The 21,203-nt window shown below is 34.9% G+C and overlaps 5 protein-coding genes across 10 annotated transcripts; 2 read left to right on the forward strand and 3 right to left on the reverse strand.

Annotated features, from left to right (window-relative positions):
• Positions 1 to 545: 545 nt before the first annotated feature.
• On the reverse strand, positions 546 to 4,124 carry LOC140880506 (elongation factor 1-gamma 3-like). Its single transcript, XM_073285010.1, has 8 exons — positions 4,044 to 4,124; positions 3,866 to 3,918; positions 3,155 to 3,304; positions 3,013 to 3,073; positions 2,879 to 2,931; positions 2,455 to 2,556; positions 1,838 to 2,348; positions 546 to 1,169 (listed from the first exon to the last, which is right to left on the reverse strand). Exons 2-8 carry the CDS (start codon positions 3,872 to 3,874, stop codon positions 790 to 792), a joined length of 1,266 nt encoding a protein of 421 aa, XP_073141111.1. The 5' UTR covers positions 3,875 to 3,918; positions 4,044 to 4,124; the 3' UTR covers positions 546 to 789.
• Positions 4,125 to 5,726: 1,602 nt separating this feature from the next.
• On the forward strand, positions 5,727 to 10,943 carry LOC140880508 (agamous-like MADS-box protein AGL11). 6 transcript variants are annotated; one of them, XM_073285016.1, is made up of 10 exons: positions 5,775 to 5,883; positions 6,353 to 6,471; positions 7,255 to 7,452; positions 9,137 to 9,218; positions 9,306 to 9,367; positions 9,565 to 9,664; positions 9,966 to 10,007; positions 10,137 to 10,178; positions 10,484 to 10,638; positions 10,764 to 10,943. In XM_073285016.1, exons 3-10 carry the CDS (start codon positions 7,271 to 7,273, stop codon positions 10,765 to 10,767), a joined length of 669 nt encoding a protein of 222 aa, XP_073141117.1. In that variant the 5' UTR covers positions 5,775 to 5,883; positions 6,353 to 6,471; positions 7,255 to 7,270; the 3' UTR covers positions 10,768 to 10,943. The 6 variants fall into 6 exon arrangements, 5 of the variants coding, with proteins under 5 accessions (XP_073141113.1, XP_073141116.1, XP_073141117.1 ...); XR_012149670.1 differs by lacking the exon at positions 6,353 to 6,471 and having other exon boundaries at positions 5,727 to 5,777; positions 10,491 to 10,638; XM_073285012.1 differs by lacking the exon at positions 6,353 to 6,471 and having other exon boundaries at positions 5,727 to 5,777.
• An 86-nt stretch (positions 10,944 to 11,029) lies between these two features.
• Positions 11,030 to 14,248, reverse strand: LOC140880507 (immune-associated nucleotide-binding protein 9-like). The gene is made up of 6 exons (XM_073285011.1): positions 14,111 to 14,248; positions 13,392 to 13,636; positions 12,849 to 13,126; positions 11,881 to 12,045; positions 11,667 to 11,801; positions 11,030 to 11,468 (listed from the first exon to the last, which is right to left on the reverse strand). Exons 2-6 carry the CDS (start codon positions 13,621 to 13,623, stop codon positions 11,256 to 11,258), a joined length of 1,023 nt encoding a protein of 340 aa, XP_073141112.1. The 5' UTR covers positions 13,624 to 13,636; positions 14,111 to 14,248; the 3' UTR covers positions 11,030 to 11,255.
• Positions 14,249 to 15,495: 1,247 nt separating this feature from the next.
• On the forward strand, positions 15,496 to 18,222 carry LOC140882001 (uncharacterized). The gene is made up of 6 exons (XM_073287706.1): positions 15,496 to 15,892; positions 16,001 to 16,099; positions 16,279 to 16,320; positions 16,454 to 16,583; positions 17,818 to 17,919; positions 18,024 to 18,222. The coding sequence occupies exons 1-6, from the start codon at positions 15,659 to 15,661 to the stop codon at positions 18,095 to 18,097; spliced, it is 681 nt and encodes a 226-aa protein (XP_073143807.1). The 5' UTR covers positions 15,496 to 15,658; the 3' UTR covers positions 18,098 to 18,222.
• A 123-nt stretch (positions 18,223 to 18,345) lies between these two features.
• On the reverse strand, positions 18,346 to 20,377 carry LOC140882002 (MICOS complex subunit MIC10-like). Its single transcript, XM_073287707.1, has 3 exons — positions 20,126 to 20,377; positions 19,318 to 19,457; positions 18,346 to 18,683 (listed from the first exon to the last, which is right to left on the reverse strand). The coding sequence occupies exons 1-3, from the start codon at positions 20,250 to 20,252 to the stop codon at positions 18,669 to 18,671; spliced, it is 282 nt and encodes a 93-aa protein (XP_073143808.1). The 5' UTR covers positions 20,253 to 20,377; the 3' UTR covers positions 18,346 to 18,668.
• Positions 20,378 to 21,203: the final 826 nt, after the last annotated feature.

A 21,203-nucleotide genomic window follows, 5' to 3' on the forward strand; every position in this document is an offset into this window, starting at 1 on the left:
AATAACAACAATAAAATACAAACTGGTGATAAGAGAAAAACGAACGCAAACAAAAAGACAAAACCTCATAAAAAGAATCAAAGTCAGTCATCTCCAAAAACATTATCACAAAGATTCAAAATGATGAGATGAATGATGATTTTAATAGAAGAATGAAGAAACTCAAACAAAAAAACAATATAGTCACGACCAAAAAGTGAAATTAAATGGCAGCAGAATTAATAATGCATTTTAAAATCGAGAATTTAGAATGAACATCATGTTTTTTATTTAAGGTTAAATGAACAATAAAAATGTTGTTTTTCCAAATAAATCTAAAAAAATATTTAATTTTCCTTAACTTCTTATAAATTTTATCTTTTCAGATCGTATAACACGTGTGTTGCACGTCGTACTTACTAGTTACTAATAAAAATACAAGTGCTTAACTTGTAAAGATAAATTTACAATTAATGTAAATAACATTCAAATTTCAAACAAATACAAATAAATTTAAAACCTATATTTAACAAACATAGAATATATACTTAAAGATGTGAAGAATATGAAACAAAATCGAGGACATGAAGAAATCAGGAAGGGTCTACATTGAGTTTAACATTGATAAAAGAAACGTTTACAAAACAAATAAAGGACACTTGCCGGGTTGTTTAAGATAACAAAATTTTGAAAAGCTGCAGATTTAAATTATGTTTTGGTAATAAGAGGATACATTTAGAATTAAGGAAAACAAAATAAAGATAATCTACAACCTCAAACCTCAAACTACAGGTCAAGCACAAGTTTTCTTCACTTGAAGCACTTGGCATCCAGGAGAGGCTCGCCTTCGAAAGGTTCAGCATCTTCGATCATCTGACTGGCGCGTTCCTTCTGAGCTTCATCGTTGATATCCACCTTAGTCCACTCATACAGTTCCATGTCGTAACATTCGTCAACCACAAACTTAGGAATTTCTGTACCGCGGAAAAGCCACAATCCCTTCACTTTGAATGGGCCCTCAGAACCAATGATCAACATCTTCCCAAACGCATATTTGCGAGCCAAGTCCATCCGTTGAAGAAATCCACTAACCTTGTTCAATGTGACAAAGGAGACTGTGTTTTCATCATTGTATTTATAGTCACAGAACCAAAGAGAGTATCCCTCAGGATCATACATGTCCCAAAAACCTGAAGATCAAGAAAAGTATGAGCACCAAACTAAACTGGTAGATGAACTTAAGTTTAAATGCACCCACTTATGACAAATGCATCAGATCCTATCTCTGTCTGTCTCTGATCTATATTGGTAGTCTACAGCGACTTGGAGGGTACAAAAAATTTGTGACTTCTATCAAGATAACCCCATCACAAATAATCCAATTAGTAGTAGCTACACAACGGATATCGAATGATTAACCTAAGAGGCAGAAATTAAGCACAGCCCATTGAAAACCAAAAGACATTCCAAAAAACTGACAAAAAGCAATGTTTACCTTACATCAACTTACTCTCTTATACACATTGTAATCAAGGTTGATTATCAGCAACTTTCACAAGATCAAGGAACAAAAAATTAAGCCATGGCCCAATCAAAGCATAGCACACAAGGAAGATGCAAGCCAATCAAAACCGGTATAGCTTGGAATTCTTAAATTGTCCCGATCAAAAGTTTATGCAAAGCATGGAAGCATAGCTTGATATTATTAATACGGCAGAAAAATTCTTGACCCAAGATTTACTGCCCAACCATCCACCAACCAGGAAAATGAGAATGAGAGAGTAAATATTCCATGAGATGATAAAAATATTGTTTTTTATACACACGTTAACTCATGAAATCTACACGTTCAAATTACCTTTTATGGCAACCTCACGGAAGTTGGTCTTGGTGTTTGAGTATAGCCTCTTCCATTCATCTAATATCATCTTACTAGGAGGCAAAAGATCCAATGGGTTTTTGGGTTTTGGTTTGGGCGCATCTTCTTCCTCAGCTACTTCTTTAGGCTTCACTTCTTCAGTCTTAACCTCCTTCTTTGGCTCCTCCTTTGCCTTCTTGGGTTTAGCAGGTTCTTTTGGCTGTAAAGGCTTCTTGGAAGCAACTGGTGGGACAGATTCTGCTTGTTTGATATCACCTAGTAATTTCTGGAAATTTGGCTGATTGACCAGGGTCCAAAAATACCTCTCCACATGTGGGAATTCTGATGTAAAGCTCTTGGTCAAGATAACCTTAAACCCATAAAACAGATTACATATCATAACAATGTCAGCAAGAGTGACACCATGCCCGACCAAGTAGGTGGTAGAGGCAAGATGGGTGTTCAAAGCTTCCAGAGCTCTCTTTAATGCAGAAATGGCAATCTCTTCGGACTGTAAAAAGAGGGGAAATAAAATTATTAGAGCAATAACTATGGTAAAAAGATGCTGCCACGAGTGAATACAACAAAGGAGCGAAATGAATGTAGGCTAGACATACTGGAGGAATATGTGGAGCGTAGCCAAGTCGTGGGTACAACCATCGCCCAATATTTGAGTCAATCTCGTTAGCAGAAAAGTCAATCCATTGCTCAATATGGCCCTGCCAAATCACGAAATTAAAGTAAAAGAATAAGAGAGTAAGCTCAAGACACTAATACAGCTAGCGAATGACTGAAAACATGGGGTAGTGATTTGTTGGGCTCTTAGTTATAAAAGTGAAACTGATCATAAATTTTAAAAAAAGTTTGTGGCCCATATATTTCTTGGGAATGATGTTTGTCAAAGAGATATTATTTCCAAGGTTGATGAAAGTTAGGTGAAAACAAAAAGGTTTTAGGGTGGAGAAATCTCGCTCCACTAGCCCAAAAATAAATTAATAGCCCAAGCGATTTTGTTCACACAAACAAAAACCAACGCCTTACATAGTCAATTAAAGATGATCCATATAATGTGTTATCAGGCTTCAAACGTGCCACTGCATGACATAATCAACAAATGGGTCAGAGGTGTTGTGAGGCAGTATCAAGGGACGAAAATTAAGCAGATATGGAATTACCATAGCGTGCAATTGCATTGCTTTCGAACAAAGCTCCATCAGGTGTTTCGAGCACAGGAACCTGTAAAAGGTAAGTAAAGAATCAGAAACAGAGATAGACTTGCATAATTAAATCAATCAGTTTCCATTTAGCATCACTTGCCTTTCCAATAGGATTCATCTTAAGAAATTCAGGAGTTTTGTTCGATACACCAGGCTCAAAGTCCTTCGCAAGCTCAACCTTCACACCACTATACTCTGCCGCAATAAGCACTTTCAAGGCATTTTTGTTTGTGTTAGTGGCATGCAAAACCTGTATATAAGACGAAATAAGGTTAACAGAATGATTTATATTTGACAAGGGTATGCTCTGAAACATACTTGAACCTCATAAGCCAGGGAACCGAGCAGTTACTTAGTTCATCCCAATCTTTAACAAATAATATAGCCGGCAAAAAACTAGAATTCGACTTAAAGCTTTACGACAGCAATTGCAAATGTGTGGAGAATTAATAAGCCGTCAAATCATATCATATCATTTAAGTTTGCCAAATAACAAAAATGAAACATCAAGTCACAATTTTTACAACAATCTCCGAGACATTCAAAAGGTTTAGTTCTTATGCATGAATGAAAGTGTATGCGGCATAAAAAAAAAGGGCCGTTGAATCCTCCAAAAACACAACTGCTAGGAATAAAATAGGGAGAAGTCAAAATCCAGTCCAAAATCCCAAAATCAGAGGTATAACATCTTAATCAACTGACCATATACATGAAGATACTGAAACGCCGCAATTTATATAAAATTCAATCTTCCCAGAATAAATCAGATCAAATGGCGTGTAATAAAAGGAAAAAGAACAGGTAAACTCACCAAAGCCATTGCCTCGTTAGATCGGATTGCTCACTCTTCGAATCCTTGAAATTCTGAAAACCAAAACCAAAAATTACCTTTTTTTGTCAGAATCAACTATTGTTAAATTTTCGGAAACTATGAGTTCAGCAGGATTTAAAAAAAATACCAAAATTTGAGAAGAAAACGATCGGTTTACCTGTAGAGTGAAAACCCAGAGGCAAAGTGCGAAGATGACCTAAGATTTTTGGGGGTTGGATTGGAGGGCGCCTGTTGTGAGGAGGTTGAAGGGTAATTCAGGGATTTCATCGTATTAATTGGGCTCGTTTGATTTATTGGGCTTCTTATACTGGATGGATGAAAATCAACCAAAGTAAACAATTGATTTTGGGCCCAATATTGATTCACTCTATCAGCATTCGAGGCCCTATAACATACATATACATACACGTATATCTACAATTCCATACTATGTTCCACCGATTATGGACCTTTTTGGTATGATGGTTTTTCAAAATTTTAAAATAATTATACTACCTCTATCTCAGAAATTTAAGCATATAATTTGCCAGGTTGTGTCCCATAAAAGTTGATATGCACAATGGGCTTCTATAACGACATTTTATCTATCATTGTTTCACCGAAATAGTTAACTCAAGTTACTATCGAAATAGTTTATCGTTAGTAGGGATTATAATGGAGAGGGAGAGATGAAGTACCTGACCCAAACTCAACTCATTTGGATAATGTTAAATTGGTATGTGCCGGATAATGAGAGTTCAACCTTCATGCATGGAAGTGGTATGTATGAGTCGGGTAACAAATTTTACTATATCCGGCTTGGCGGTTCATTTAGGTTTTTATTAGGGTCAATATCATTCATCTCAATTCTAAACACATAACTTTCATTCTCTCTTTAAAATTTTATTTTATATAAGATTTGTGTTTTATTCCAATTAATATTTTGGAGGGATTTATATGGATTATTATTACATGGAATTTCGGTCTAGCTAGTATTTGGATGAACGTTTGTTATAAATTTTTTTGAATTTTTTTAAACCAGATTTATGTAATAAATTTACAAGTTCAGAATTAAAAATGTAAAGTCGTGGTCTTTATTTTGATCTTTCAATGTGGGACGGACTTTGTTTGTATTCCCAACATGACGGGGCAGGCCTCGAGTCCTTCAAAATCGCAACGGGTCGAGACTTGGGGTCCTACAAAACCTGACTCATTATCAATATATATCTCTAATTATTGTAACATTTTAAAACTTTCATTTTAACTAATGTAAGACAAAAGGGTATCACATAACTTGATATAACTGTTAAATTAAGTTTGGAATAATAATATTAAATGAATAATAATAAGTAGGAGCACATGCAAAATCACTTTCCACAAATATCCTAATGAATCAGGAGATAAACACATAAATTACATTGATGAATACTGTTGTTATAAACTTAATCACACTGCCTAATACATTGATTATTACACTATACACATTCTGACAACTTTATGTCTGGTAATTCACAAACTTAAGACACAACCAAACCCTATACAGTCCCCTTGTCGGATCACCAAACCGTAATCAAAATTTGTTTTCCCTTTTATAATCCCATATATAGTTGAAGTAATTAATTAATAATTAATCAACGTACGTATTTAATTAAAAAAAGCAAAGGGCATTGCCATATTTGGTGGGAATTCAGGGTGCAGAGGGGTAATAATCTCTAGCCCACAACACCACGTATGTTTCATTACTGGTAAAAAGGCCATTTGAGGGTCGTTTTCTTGGACAGCTCTCTCTCTCTCTCACGTATATGTGTATGCATAGCTAGCTTCAGCCAAAGACTAGGCGTATACAAAGAAAGAAACAAAGAAAGAAACATAGTTTTCAATTAGGGCTGCCAATATAAATGGCTCACTGCAGGTTGAGTATTTCTTTGAAATTCGTGTGAATATCTTTATAGGAAATTAATTATTGCATTCAAGTCGCTCGCCGGGAAATAGAAATACTTTCCGAAGAAGTTAGCCAGGTTTGTGACATGACCATAAGGATCATCATCTTGGGAGTTGGGATCGATCGATATTTTATGAGAAGAGATCATTTAAATATATGCTTTAATTTTTTTGCTCCTCCTCGGTTTCAGATATATGTTGTGTATTACTTTTGCTGGTTAATTTGTGGAGCTAATTAGCTTTTTTATGCACTTTTGCTGATTGAAAAGTTTAAGGGGTCGAAACACCAGATGATCAGCTAATTGAAACTATATATATATATATATATATATATATATATATATATATTCCCAAGAAATATTGTTTCTTGGTATTTGAGATGCATGCTTGTTGTGTTATATATGAAAAACTTGTTTTCAGACAAGGAAAAAAATTGAATCTTGAACATTTTTTTTTACCAAAAAATTATATCCTTTGATTTGCGCTTCCGAAATCTTGATGCTTAATTGTTCCTACTACATGAGTGTTTCACTGTTTTGTTTCCAGATATTCTCTGATTTCGTCGAAGACGAGCCCGTTTTCTTGTTTTTAGTTTTTCATCTTTCCTTTTGTGAGATCGATGTAGCTTGAAATTAAAGCTTTCTTTCCCACCATGAAGGAGCTAGGTATTGTATTTGATTTTCCTCAGTACCCTTTTTCGATTATGATCAAGGAGTATTTTAAACTCCTCATGATGATCTCATATTCTTTGATTTATTTTTATTTTTTTAGATTTTTTTTTCTTTGGGTATCACACGCGTATACCAGCGCATCTTGGTCACTTTTAAGTAGATGGCAAAAAGTTTGATGCAATTTTTCTACTTCCATTTTTTTTTTTTTTGAGAAAAATCTGAACTTTTAGCTGAAAATATGTTATTTTTCCAGCTGAATGGGATCGATCAAGTATACAGCGAAGCTGTTTTGTTTCGCTTATATATGTATATACATTTACCTTAATTGATCCCCTCCAAAGTTTTTTTTTTCATTTTCTCTTCTTTGATTTTATGGATCATCCAGCTTTGCTGTAGAAACCCTTGACTTACAATTTATCCTACTCATGTTTTAACTTTCTATATTTTGGCATGAACAATTTCTGTCTTTCAATTCGGTCTTCCCGACTAGTAGAATATTTGCTGATATGCTTCGGATATTAAACAAAGTAATAATAAATAGATAAATATCAAAGTAGATGTGTGTGAAGCAAAAGAGTCCTAATTTTTTCCTTCACAATTAAACCGAAGTCTAGTATCCAATAAAAAATCCGAAGTAGATATGTGTGATGTACTAGTACTCAAAACGTACACATCATCTTAACAAGTAACAAAGAATATATAAATACATATATAGTATAGTACTTTTGGTAGCACAAAATCAATATAATCAATTTGGTTATGGATAACAATGAGCAGGATTGGATCAACAAAAATGGGAAGAGGAAAGATCGAAATAAAGAGAATCGAGAACAACACGAACCGGCAGGTGACGTTCTGCAAGCGGAGAAATGGACTGCTGAAGAAAGCTTACGAGCTCTCTGTTCTGTGTGATGCAGAAATCGCCCTCATTGTATTCTCAACCCGTGGACGTGTCTACGAGTACTCCAGCAACAAGTAATTCATTTTCTCTCTAGCCTTCCAGCTTTTAAATGTTTGATTGATTTTTTCTCCTTTGGTTTTCTCATGAAAATTAATCTTCAAAATGTTAAGGGATCCGGGGAATTTAATTTATTATGAAATAATTAATTGCACATGCATGTACATACATTGTTCTAAAAAGCTCGTTTAAGCGACGCTTAATCTTGCTTAAGCTTTAATACGCTTAAGCTCGATTAAGCGACCACTTTTTAGAACGGAAGATTTCATTTATTTTTTAAAATGAAACCATTTTTATAAATATATATTTTTAGTTTAGAACTTGAATTATTTATTAAATCATATATTTATGGTTAATATAACATTTTATTTAATATTTGTCTTAAAATAATTAAAATTATAGTAAAAATTGAAAACGCTTTTTCACGCTTAAGCTCGTTCTAAGCTCGCTTAAGTTTGAAAAATTTGAAGCTTGACCTTCACGCTTCGACGCGCTTCACGTTTTTTAGAACCTTGTGTACAGATCATCTAAATATTCTAAAATCATACATATTAATATATATATACATATTAATATATATATACACGGGTACCTTAATTCTATATATTGGTCGTTTTGTACGTGTTCATACCATCTCAAATGTGTCTTTTCTTCCATAGGCTCAACCCTAACTTTTTCTCTCATATATTGTTTGATTATAACGTGGTATTATATTTATTTGACATAAATAATGTCAGATATATATGTTTGGCATTTCTTATAAAATTTTGACATAAGATATATGGTAATATATATATATATATATATATATATAATCTAAATTGTACAATTATTTTTTAGTAAAATCATGATGTTGATTTTGTGTATTAATTATATAATGTTTTATAGTGCGCGCATATATATATATCTGCCACATGACACAGACGGTACTATATATATAATATTAATCTGAGAAGAGAGTTGTGATTGTTTCATATTTTTGTGGTCTGAGAGTCGCAGTTCAGATTGGACTGTGGGTTTCCATTTCCAGCTTTGTAAAGCTCCACACTATCAAATTTATGTTTTCCAACTCCAGCACCGACAAATAAGTTTGCGGAATAAGATATATAACTCATAAAGCATAATTGGACAATGGGCTCCACGTGAAACCCACTAATTTTAACCAATCATGGGATTACACATCACCCGCAGGATAGTGTCCTGCGGGTGACATGTACTAAACCCCTAAGCAGATGGTGGATTTTTATTGATTTTTTTTTTTGAAAAAACAAAAAAACAATGATTGTTAGAATTAATTTACAAAAATGATTTATGATTCTATGACAATCAAGCATAAAATAGCATAAAATCATCGATTTCATATTTGATCGATTAACAGATATGTGTTTCAATTTTATGTTATGGTTTAACCCGAATCTTGGTCCATGGCCTTGATTGTTCTTACATGTAGCAAGTAGCTAATCAAGGTTCCAAAGCATATAAATTGCACCCAAACGTACACATGATGGGATTCATTTTTTTTTTTTTTTTGTGCGTGTGTGTTTTTTTAATCGGGGTTGAGGTTGTTTACAACGGGTTTCAAATACGAGATCTCCTCCTCCAAAAAAGGGTATGTGGCAATTAATTAGACGATGGGTTTCCCCAATCCCCATCATCATAGAAAGAAGTTTTAAAGCTTTCATATCATATATTCGCATGCAGCATTAGGGAGACAATTGAGAGGTTTAAAAAGGCCACTGCCGACACTTCAAATGCATACACCGCTCAAGAGATCAATGCTCAAGTAAGCAACTCCAATGCCATGATTCAGTTGTAGATTTCGAGAACATATATAATTAATTTTCAATCTTTTGCTATATTCCACGTACAGTTTTACCAACAGGAATCCAAGAAACTGCGCCAGCAGATTCAGATGATCCAGAACTCCAACAGGCCAGTATATGTCGACTGACACAAATTATATATTACACAAAATGAAAGAACCTTAATTTGTGGAACTAACTTGTATAAAGATTTTATTTCTTCAAAAGAAAATGATGCAAGGAAGTTAAATCCATGGACTCAAGAGAAAACAGTGGTAACTTTAATTTTAACTTTGAAAACTTGATGTTTCTTTTGGTTTTTCACAGGCATATTATGGGCGACGGGTTGACCTCTTTAAATGTGAAGGAGATGAAGCAGCTGGAAACTAGGCTTGAGCGAAGCATCGCAAGAATCAGAGCAAAGAAGGTACATAACCATTCAGATCTAGAGAGAGCTTACAAGCAAATTCGACCAAGTCTTTAACATATATGAATCATACATCTAACCATAAACAAGGGAATAATTTGATACATTTGCATGTTTTTGCATTAGTCTATTTTAGTGATTTTCAATGACGAAAAAAGTTGATATCATGATGTTAAAGATTACCTGAGTGACACAACGGCATGGATTCCATAAGACAATACTTCACCAGAACAGTTTCCTAACCACACGTACATACCTCGACTTCTTACCAAGTTTTGACGTTACTGTCTCGTTTGAACAGCATGAACTGATACTTGCTGAGACTGAGTGCTTGCAGAAAAGGGTAATTTCTCAATCTAAGTTCAAGACTATGATTGCTTGTCCAGCAGCTATACACGATTTTTTCCTGCTAATTTTTTTTGTTCTATAATGCTTGATTTTTTCCCTCATGGAACCTGCCTTCTTCTGATAGGAACTTCAAATGGAGCAAGAAAATGCCTGCTTGAGAGCAAAGGTGAGCTCTCTTAACAAATGATGGTACTTTCTAATGAATCACCATGAGCTTAATTACGACACATTAAAAACTTCGGTTCAGATATAAATATAAATAGAATTAACACATGGCGCGAAACAAAAATTGAATTAATTAATTCTGTTAATTCAGCAAATTTTCACATAATTAATAGTTGGATCTGTCAGCATGATTCACATGAACAACTGCCACCACCTAAAGAAACTAGTGATTGGTTTAATAATGATGAATGAGTGCTTCAGCCTTCAGCCTTCAGTAAAACAACAAGATGCTCACTTAACTTTCAGATAGCAGAAAATTATAGGCTTCAAGAACTGAGTATGATGCCTTCTGGACAAGACTACGTGATCCAGGAATTTCTTGCCCGCAATGTGCTGCAAATGAATATGATGGAGAACATGTCTGCCTATCCAGTTTCTGACAAGAAGACTCTTCATCTTGGGTACTCATGTCTTAATTTGAATTTATTTTAATGAAAATTTAGTCCAATTTTAATACATTATGTGCCTACCTCTACTATTAAGGGAGTGATTAATTTTCTAACCTCTGTTACACTTGGTATTGCAGGTAGTTGAATCCACTGAAGATTATCCTGAGTTGAATTGCTAAATAATAGACATCAGAAGTCTTTTGCATTTCCTAGTGTTTATTGGACCATTTTCGCTGTTTAGGGAAAACTACTGTCTAAAATGTGTGCTGTTTCAAGACATACAAAAAACATCTGTTTTTACTCAATATTTCCATGAATGATTCCCATCCCAAGAACAAAATAAAAGCAGATGATCCTTCTGTTCCAGGACGGAATGAATCAACAAGACAAAGATAAGGCCAACTATATTAAATGCGACGTCTCAAATCATCACATAAAAGTTCAGAAGCAAGTGACTGTACAAAGATGTAAAAGTCGAACATACGCTTATAAACAAACACAAGTAGGAGTTTGACCAGAACGTCAAAGTTTTTGTACCTTCACCAATCACCATAATAGAAATCAGCTTATCTTAGTTTTCAAGCAAATCAGATCTTGCCAGAATAATATAAATCAAACTTGAAATCTTATTATAAAATGGTGCATCTTCCACTTTCAGCTTGCATTCGCAGCTCTTCAGTCTCCTTCCGAGCTCTCTCCAAGTGCTCCCTAAGCTTAGATATTTCATCATTTGATTTCATTTGAGCAGCTTGTGCTGTCGCTTCTGCCTTCAGTCGAGCAGCTTGTTCCTCAGCCAATTGCCTTTCAAGCCTGTGAGTGGTCTCTCTGAGCTTTGACTCGACCTATGATAGAACATCACCCAAAAAAAGCGAAATTGTCTATAAGTACCCATAAGAAATTTCAGTGTCACATAAAATACATTAGTTTATATACCATGCAACATCAGCAGATCTCTGCTAATATGACAATAAGTGGAAAATGATGGCATGAGTGTACAGGTAGCAAGGGAAACGTAATAGAGGTGAAAAAACAAGTAATACCATTTCAGTTATTCGCTTTAGCTGCTCTTCATATGCCTCATTAAACTGCTCCTTCCATACAGATATCTCCTGCTTGGAATACCCCTCCAAGGAATTAACTTCAGCAGTTTGATCACGCAGTTTTGCAGACCCTTTCTGTTGAAGCAATCAAAATATTAGCAGGTACAACCAGTTGCAATTTCCTTGAAGGAACAAATACCGACAAGCCACTCACCTTCAGTTCTATAAATAACTCATCTGTATACGGTTTCCCACCATTTCTATCAACAACTGCAGCAACTAGGGAAATGAGTTGCTTCAGCTGTTCATTTTTCTTGGATTTATCTTTTGTCTTGTTATCAAAGAGAACACGCCTGTTCCCACACATTGTAAGAGTTTCCTACTCAAGATCAGAAGTAACAAATTACAGAGAGATCATATGAAGTAAAAACACGGAGAAGGAGAAATGCATGCTTATCATTCAATGAAGAAGATTAAAATAAAGAATGCTTCAAATTAGTTATTGTTTCATCTGGAAAAAATTATACATATTGGGGGGGAAGAGAAGCAGCCCTCTACTTATACAAAGAACAAAGATGACTGCACGATAACACAGATCAATGATAATGTAATAAGTACCAAAAAGACAGGTGCAGTACCATATACGCTATTTATCAGTGCAAAATCTCCAACCCAAAATGTTTCAACTAACAAAACAAATGTCAAATAAATGTAAAGAAAAACTTCAATGTCCCTGCAATCGATGTAACTAGTCTAAGAAGACCTACATCTAAAATGATGGTTTCCTTCCATGTATGTGACTGTACTTAAGGAAAGAATGATATAACTGAATCCATAATCATCTTTTACAAACAAATAGTAAGAAGTGCAAATAAAACAAGTCTCGTGCTTTTTCCATTAATTACCAATAAATATATCATAAGTTTTTATATGAGAACAATACTTGAAAAGCTTGTTTAAGGAGAAGGCTAGGATCAAAGCATTCATGACTCTTCTACTCTAGCGCTTTCTTGTTAAAAACATTTATTTCTTCATAATCAATTAAAAGAGTCTTTCAAATAACAATTCCATTAAAATGGAGGATATTAGTGGCGTACAAAATTTGAGCAGAATTAGTTCGATAACTCAACATATGTAAAGAGCAATGTGTAATATTTGTGAGATTTGATGGTCATGCTCTACCTTCAAAGGCTCAGGGCAATCACGACCCAAATAGTCATCCAAAGTTTCATCATTGTCTTCAAGGTCATCTCCACCGGTGAAAACGATAATCATGTAGTCACTAATTTTGCTGCCAAAAAATTTCCGCAAGCTATCAATAGCAGCTTCTTCTTCTCTGGAAAAGCGAGATCTGACTGACAGGACAACAAGAACAGCATGGATACCATCTTTTGCCATATTGATGCATTTAACAATTTCCTTCCCAATGAATTCAGGTTCAGCAGAGAAATCAAATAATCCTGGAAATGCAATGAATTTAAATCCAGGTTAGTCAAAGTATAGCGAAGCATTAAAAGCATGGTCCATAGCAATTGGTGTCTAGGCCATTTCCATGGAAGCAGTCGTCTCACTTCGTATGACTAAAATTTGCCATGTTTTAGTCTTGCAGTCAATATCTACAAACTTCCATATTATCTTTCAGTGGCCCAATATTTTTTTCTCCATAAAGGTAGGTATATTCTCATTTACAAAGAGTTATCAAATAAACTGGAAAAATCATGTTACCAGGAGTGTCTATCACATTGAGAATGGATCCATCTTCCAGAAAGGTCCTCTGAAGCTCACATGTACTTGTAACACCTGCGGAGCTAGTCATTGACTTGAATGACTTTCTTCCGAGAATACTATTGCCTGTGGCACTCTTTCCATTACCAGTGCGTCCAACCAGTACTACAGTTCGAACTTCACTTGACGGTGAAGTGAACTCCCAATCATCATCGATTGTACTGCCCCCCATTCGATGGAATCAACTAGGGTCATCACAGATGAAGACATAGTTATAACTTCAACAAGTTATATAGCATAGACAAAAGAACATGAATAACCAAATTATTTACAATATGCGATGAACACATAAAAGTTTTATCACAACGAAAAATATGCAAATCCTATTAGTTTAACTCTCGCAGTGACAAATATGATATGCACCCATCTACACATACAGAAAACAAATAATCAAACAGAAGATGGCCCTAAAGTCCAAAACCCTTGCTACCCAATTGGAAGAAAAAAACTCCAATAATTCATCAGATACACAAGGCATAAGTTAAATCGGGTTGAAATTTTCAGAAAAACACAAAAATATATCGATCATGCATCATCGGAGCGGCACAGATAATAGCAATACAACAAACATCAAGTAGCATAAATTATCTTCAAATCATGATCATATATATATATATATTATGTAAAAAGAAGAAAGGTAGTAAGCAAAGATCGATTACTGAATCGGAGCTTGGCGGTTGAATGGGAAGAACTGCGAAAGGGGGATTGGATGACTTCGTATGCAAGATTTTTGTACTTTGAGATATGAATATAAATACGATAGATTAGATTAGGATTTAGGAGTGGGAACACAAAAGGACGTCGTGTCATTTTCATTTTCATTTTCATAACATATAATTAAGAATGCTGAAAATGGGCCTCTGTGGGCGTTTGGGGTCCGTATTCTATGACCCATTAAGAATTTACAACCCAAACCCAATCCAATTCATACAAATTTATTCGTTGGATCCAGAGATCGGAAATCATATAATTATATGTTTTAAACAATTTGGTTCAAATGATAACTCCTCCATTTGAGCATGTTCACCTATTCCCAATTACAATCTTTTAAAATTTTATTGTTTAGTTTATTAGTTTTTCATGTTATGTAAAATTTGAAAATATGAACTTAGTGACTGTATCATATATTATTACCATATTTGAAAAAGTTGGTATTCAAATATCATATATTAGTATCTTATTTTTCATGTTTTTTCTTCTAATTTTTTAATGTAAATAAATAAATAAATGTGTCATTTAATACCAATAGCTACTACATATACATGTTTGGTACTAAAAAAATTATATATTAATATCAGCTTTAAGCTTGAGCTTTAAGATATTCAGCTCGTGAGCTCGAGCTTAGCTTGTTTAGATGGCTTGCAAACTTACTCGTAGTTATGTTGTGAGATATTTAGTAATAGATTTTATAGTCGTATTGTTTTTATTTGGTATATTGAAAGTTGAATGTAGTGTTTTGATGAGTTTATATGTTTTTTTAGTTGTTGGGTTTTTCGTTTTGATTATGGATGAAAGAATTTACTCTATTTTGTTCCAGTTTCGAATTAATTTATAAAAATTCATTCTACTTAATGTTCGACCCAATTTATCTTCTAATGTACTCGTATAAAATTGCAAATCCGAGCTCAGTTATATATTTGACGAGCTTAAAAACGAACCGAACTCAAGTCAAACTCGGTAAATATGACAAACATATTAATAATAAATCGAGCTCGAGCTATTCACAAGCTTAAAAAGTTTAAAACAAGCTGAACTCGAGCACGATACTCCGCACGAGTAGTTACATTCCCGACCATATATAATTAAGTTGGGAATCATATTATAAAAATCGTCATGAATGATGTTTTAGAAGAACTTACTCATCAAGTTGGGTTTGTCGTTGGACAAAGCTAATGAATGACGTTTTGTATGTGTGTTTGTTGGAAAGACTTGGAAGCTCCGCCGGCCACACAATATATCTTCTTATTTAATCCATCTACCAAATTCACGTGCTAATTTTTTGGTTTTCCCTTCTTCACGTGTAGAGTCTCTCAGCTGACCGTCTGTTTAGAGCCCATTTCATTCGAATCTTTGGTCGACGCGTCTGCGTCTATATACGCACATACATATATAAATATATATGATTGTGATGGCGGGTCAAAAGTGAAGAGAAGGCATTAGCAGAGACTACCAAGAAAAAGGGATTCAAAGTTGTCTTCTTTGGTGAAATGGGCAGCGAATTTGGAGGCATTCATAGCGAGAGGAAGCTCAGGTTGTTATGCCTTCATGGGTTTCGAACCAGCGGGGAAATAATCAGGAAACAGGTCACCGGAAAGTGGCCGGAATCTGTGCTGGAAAAATTGGATCTTGTTTGTGTGGATGCCCCTTTTCCCTGCCAGGGGAAATCTGACGTTGAAGGGATTTTTGATCCTCCATATTTTGAGTGGTTCCAGTTCAATAAGGTTTGTTTTTTATGAGTAATCTTTTGTATTCCTCTCAAATTTTAGGCTTTTCTGGTGCTTTTTCACTTGGAGATTATCAATTGTTGTTTTTTTTGTCTGAAATTTCAGGAGTTTTTAGAATATCAGAACTTTGATGAGTGTCTTGCTTATATCGAGGAATGCATGATTAAACATGGGCCTTTTGACGGCCTTCTTGGTTTCTCGCAGGTATCTTTACTTTGAATTTTGAACTACTTCTCCAAATTTCTTGAATTAGATTTTCATCTTTTCATGTTTCGAGCATAGATGAAAAGTATTGGTAAACTGATGCACTACATAAATATGTTCTTTTGTATTGAACTTGTTGGCTTTTATGGCATCATCTGATTTGGTTTTAAACAATTCAGGGAGCAATTTTATCAGCTGCTTTGCCTGGATTACAAGCTAATGTAAGTAAATTTGTCTTAGGCCACGCTTCATTCTGTGATTTGTTAAGGAGAATTGGTGGGATAAAGAAGATTGTTGTTTTTTTTAAATTTAATTTAATTAAATTTGCTGGTATGAATTGATGTTGTTTTGCAGGGTGTTTGTCTTACAAAGGTACCGAAGATAAAATTCGTGGTAATAATTGGGGGAGCTAAGTTCAGGAATCCATCAGTGGTGGAAAAGGCATATTCCTCACTAATCCAATGCCCATCTGTTCACTTCTTAGGTAATTCAACATAATTCTGTGCCTTCTTGCTTGTTGCTGAGTATTGTTTTCTGGCTTTTGCTGATTTTGCCACTAAACAAGTCGAATATTTAATGTGAACTTTTCTGTAGTTGGCTTCTTTTACTGTCAAAATATTCTTGGTTCTTTATAGATAATCGATGTGCGAAGATTTGTGGTGTCACTATCTTAAAGATGTTAGACTTTGGATTTTGGAAGCTTTGCCTTTCTGCTGATCACTACATTTCGATATTCCGGAACCATGCCAGACCCAAAGTGGTTAGGCGGAACGATATCTTCTTTTGCCACCTTTTTTGAAGTTCAACCCTTTGAACTTCTCCGGCTTGTCTCCATGATTAGCTGATATGGACACAAAAGGGATTGGGGTTTGTGAGATGGAACCAGTGTTGCTTGAATCAGAAGTCACTTCTAGAACACAAAGCCAATAATTAATATTTGATCCCTGTTAATAGGAATCCATTCTAAGATCGTTGGATCATGGATGTAATTGCACAAAATTACAGTAACTAAAAATCGCAACTGAAGTAAAATATCAAACAAACTTAAAACAACAATGATCTTATGGTAGAGAAAAGTTTGAAATTGAGTTGACACAGCCAGTGAAATCACCACTCTTGAAGATAGAACCGGTAGACCAGTGGTGAATTTGTCCTCGAATGGTTGGAAACAGCTTGAATAAACTAATTCTAGCACGAGCTCACCTAAAGGTGATGAATTGCTTCGTCTTAAGATTTTTGGGTTAGAATCAGGAAGGAATTCTAGGGGACTTCCAACTTTGTTTTAGAAATTTACCCGTGGACAGAGTGGATAGATACTTAGACAGTGTTTGAGAGAGCTTCTTAGAAACACTTTTCAACTTTTTCGTTAACAAAAATTTGAAATTTTGTGAAATTTTGTTAACGAAAAGCTGAGAAGTATTTCTTATAAGCTCTCCCAAACACTCTCTTATAAAATGAGAACCTCTAGTGCTTTTTTGAATGAAGTAAATATTTTAAATTCAAGGATTTTAATGAACCTGGAATTCCATTTCTTCAAGCCTTCTATGATTGTCCATAACTCATCGACGATTTTAATGCTACTTATCTCAGCCCAAAGCCAAACCATTCAACTTAGAAAAATTTTAGTATGGTGCGCATCAGCTGAGAATTATCAGGCCTCGGCATGCCGATGTGTTTGTAAGTAAATTTACAGTATGTATGCTTTCCATTTGAAACAGGGGAAACAGATTTCTTGAAGCCACATGGGACCGAGCTCCTGGATTCCTTTGTCGAACCCGTGGTGATTCGCCATCCGAAGGGCCACACAATACCAAGATTTGGTAATGATTCTTATTTCTTAGTTTCCTGGTAATTGTAACATGAAGATAGTTGCAGCACATGTTTTCTGATGACAAAAAATAATTGTTTTTTTTTAACTTTCCAGACGAGAAAGGTCTGGAGAGCATGCTAAAGTTCCTTGAAACGATGCAGACGGAGATCGAAGATGGAGGAAAATAAGAATATATTCGGGACAGAACTCAGCAAACATAAATGCAAGTTTACAAGGATTTGTTAAATATAGAAAGAATCGCAATAGATTTTTTCCAAGCACGAATACAAGTAATATTAGCATTTATTCAATATTTGAATGTTTTGCATGAGTTCGAACTCACATCTCTCCCCAATCTCGAGTCTACAAAAAGTTGTCACGCATTTATTCAATAAATAAATGAATCTTTTCGTAGCTCATGATTTTTCTAAAAGAATAGCCATTCGCACAAAATAGAGAAAACAAACACATGAAGTATTTTGAATCAATTGGAAAACATATGTAAGAAACTTCATTGTCAAATATAAGATACCGATAGAGAGGCATCCACTTATATTTTCACCATTTCACCATTATTGCAACCTCAAAGCCCGTGAATATCAGTCTGCTCAGGCCGAAACCATTATTATCTTCCACTTTTTGCCTATTCTACTCCACTGGTACAGATTGTAAAGATAGAGTTTGGATTCTTTGTGATTAAAAGTTAAAAGAGACAACAAATGGCTCCAAAAATGGAAATTTTGCCAAGCAATAATGTCTTCACTCTTGTCCAACCTGCAATATATAAAAAAATGCAAATTCTTACGACGCATTGCTTGCTTCTTTTGATGGAAAAAAAAACTACGATAGGAGATCGACATACATTCAAACAACAGCGGCGGTATAATTTAAAAACAAAATACAAGCACAAAATCAATGCTTCAGGGCCAACTGATGATTTAAAGTTTAAACATCACTTCTCAGGTGGGATGGCGATTAAGACGAGTCATATCTCTACCATCAACCACCAAGTATTTGACACTTACAAGGATATATAGCCAAAAAATACATTTCCAATATACTACTTACATTACATCCTCCCTACTCGACTTAACCCATCATAGGTACGCAGAAACATACCTACAAGACTAATTATAAAACCCAAACTTTTCGACTCCAGGATGACGTCATGAAAAATCAGGTCGATAGCGTTCTTTATGACCTTCACCTGAAATTTGAGCGTTCTACTCTCCTATGGAATCAATGCAACCTATACCTATCAAACTTTTGATGTACCATACAAACCTCTTATATAGGATCCATATCACAGTACCAATATGTAATTTAAATGGCAGTGACCACCTTAATCCCATCCACCCCCTGACCTAAACAAAAGAAAAACAGCTGAACAACATCAATAAGAACATACCTTTGCAGAGGAAGTGTCGGAAATGCCGGGAGTAAATTTCACAGGAGATTTAATTAATTTCTGAGAGCACTCTGAGTATGCAGAACCAACCCCCACTCCAGCACCAAAAGCTACAGATACCCAGCGCGTTACAGGACTCCCTGATACAACATTCAAAACGATAGATCACTCAAATGCATTGACGGGTCAGAAGAACCTCAATAAAATCAACAAGGTCCAATTCAAGATCGCCAAATATTTGTATTGGCTACCGATTCTCTAAACTAAAGTCTCATTTACCAAAACATAAAAAAGCACTGCATGAAGTGTCCCGAGAACGAGGTCTAGAAGATCACCACATCACACGTTTAACTTCATGTATTTTCCATACATGGTGAAGGAAAATCCTATCAAAGTCAGACCCAAGAACAAGGGAAGACGCTTCTAAAATCCATATATAGCAGCAAAAACTACTAACTCCAGCTCCTTTCAAAAGCTGAAAAAAAAATCACAAACAAAATTAACAAGAAAAGAAAAGACACTGGCATCTTGGAAAAACATTCAGAGGTGGTCCTAAGGCATTCATTTCAAGGAACTGATTCACACAATTTGAGTCAACCCCACCTTCCCCATCTACCTCTACAGCAATTTAGACATTAGTGAAACGTGGTTAAAACATACTCCCCAAAGAATACGATCCACCCACCGGACTCAGGAGAAACGAAAATTCGATAAATTCTAAGCTCGAAAACGAAAGGACATCAAAATCCAAGAATCGAGATTAAAAAAAAAACTTTAACTAAGATAGGGGAAAAGATAAAGCCCTCACGAAAGAGAAGAAGCCCGGTAAAAGCACCAGCGAGTGAAGAGTAAACACAACGACGAACGCCCAAATCAATGCAGGCATCCCACTTGGCATTCAAATCCCCAATCTCAGCTCTGCTTTCTTCCGCCATACCGAAAATCCTACGTTGATTCGAATTTGAGTCTCAATCGATTTTCCACAAGGGATTCCAATCTAGTTCGACCGAGGGTTTGGTGTTGCGCAGTATACTGTTTATTTTCATTTTGGGGTCTTCTTTTCTTACAATCTTTTAATTTTTTTTAAAATGTAGTTTCTATAATGGTTAATTGGGTATAAATCCCTAATCAAAACATAAAGTTTGTGTTCAGTCCTGATTCAGAAAAACTTATTCTGAAATCCCTGATCCTTTTCAAAACTTATTTTAAGCTCCCTAGCAACTAATTCACACATATTTTCCCCTTTTTTTATTTTTTTTCTCCTTCGTTCTCTTTCTGTCGTTCCCTTTTTTTTTTCTCCCTTTTCATGTTGAAGACAGAAAAACTAAATCCATAGCCGCCGGCGAAGTCGACACCCACTTTCGGAAGCCACATACGAGGCACACATATTCTTTTAATTAGGGGAAGTTTCTGAAACCAGTTTGATTTCCAACTAAGATTTGGATTTGTGGTCGTGATTGTGCGATCCAGTTGATTAATTGAATAAATTCTCTTGAAATCAATGTCTTGTTTTCAGAAAAAAGAAATTTTGTTTGCATTACATATTCTGCGATTTTTTATGCCTTTTGGTATGATTTTTCAGTAATGGTTCATCTTAATTTTCCGAAACTTGAAGTGGGTTTTAGTTTTTATAGCTCAGGTTTGTGATTGGGAGCTAAATCGTGAGGTTCTCCTAAATTTTTTGCTTTAGTTTGTGATATATTCAATTTTGTGGATTATTTTGTATTAGAGCTCTTTCATGAATGTCTTTTTATGGGTTTTTACAAATTACAAATTTTGATATGTTAAGTTTCTCACCCATTTTATTGACGCAACTGTTACCAAAATAATTTTTAGACTACGGGTTGCACGTTGTGAAGTGTGATTTGATGTCATTTTATGTTTTG

Source organism: Henckelia pumila, chromosome 2 (assembly GCF_033568475.1).
Source record: "Henckelia pumila isolate YLH828 chromosome 2, ASM3356847v2, whole genome shotgun sequence".
In the NCBI taxonomy this organism is placed as follows: domain Eukaryota; kingdom Viridiplantae; phylum Streptophyta; class Magnoliopsida; order Lamiales; family Gesneriaceae; genus Henckelia; species Henckelia pumila.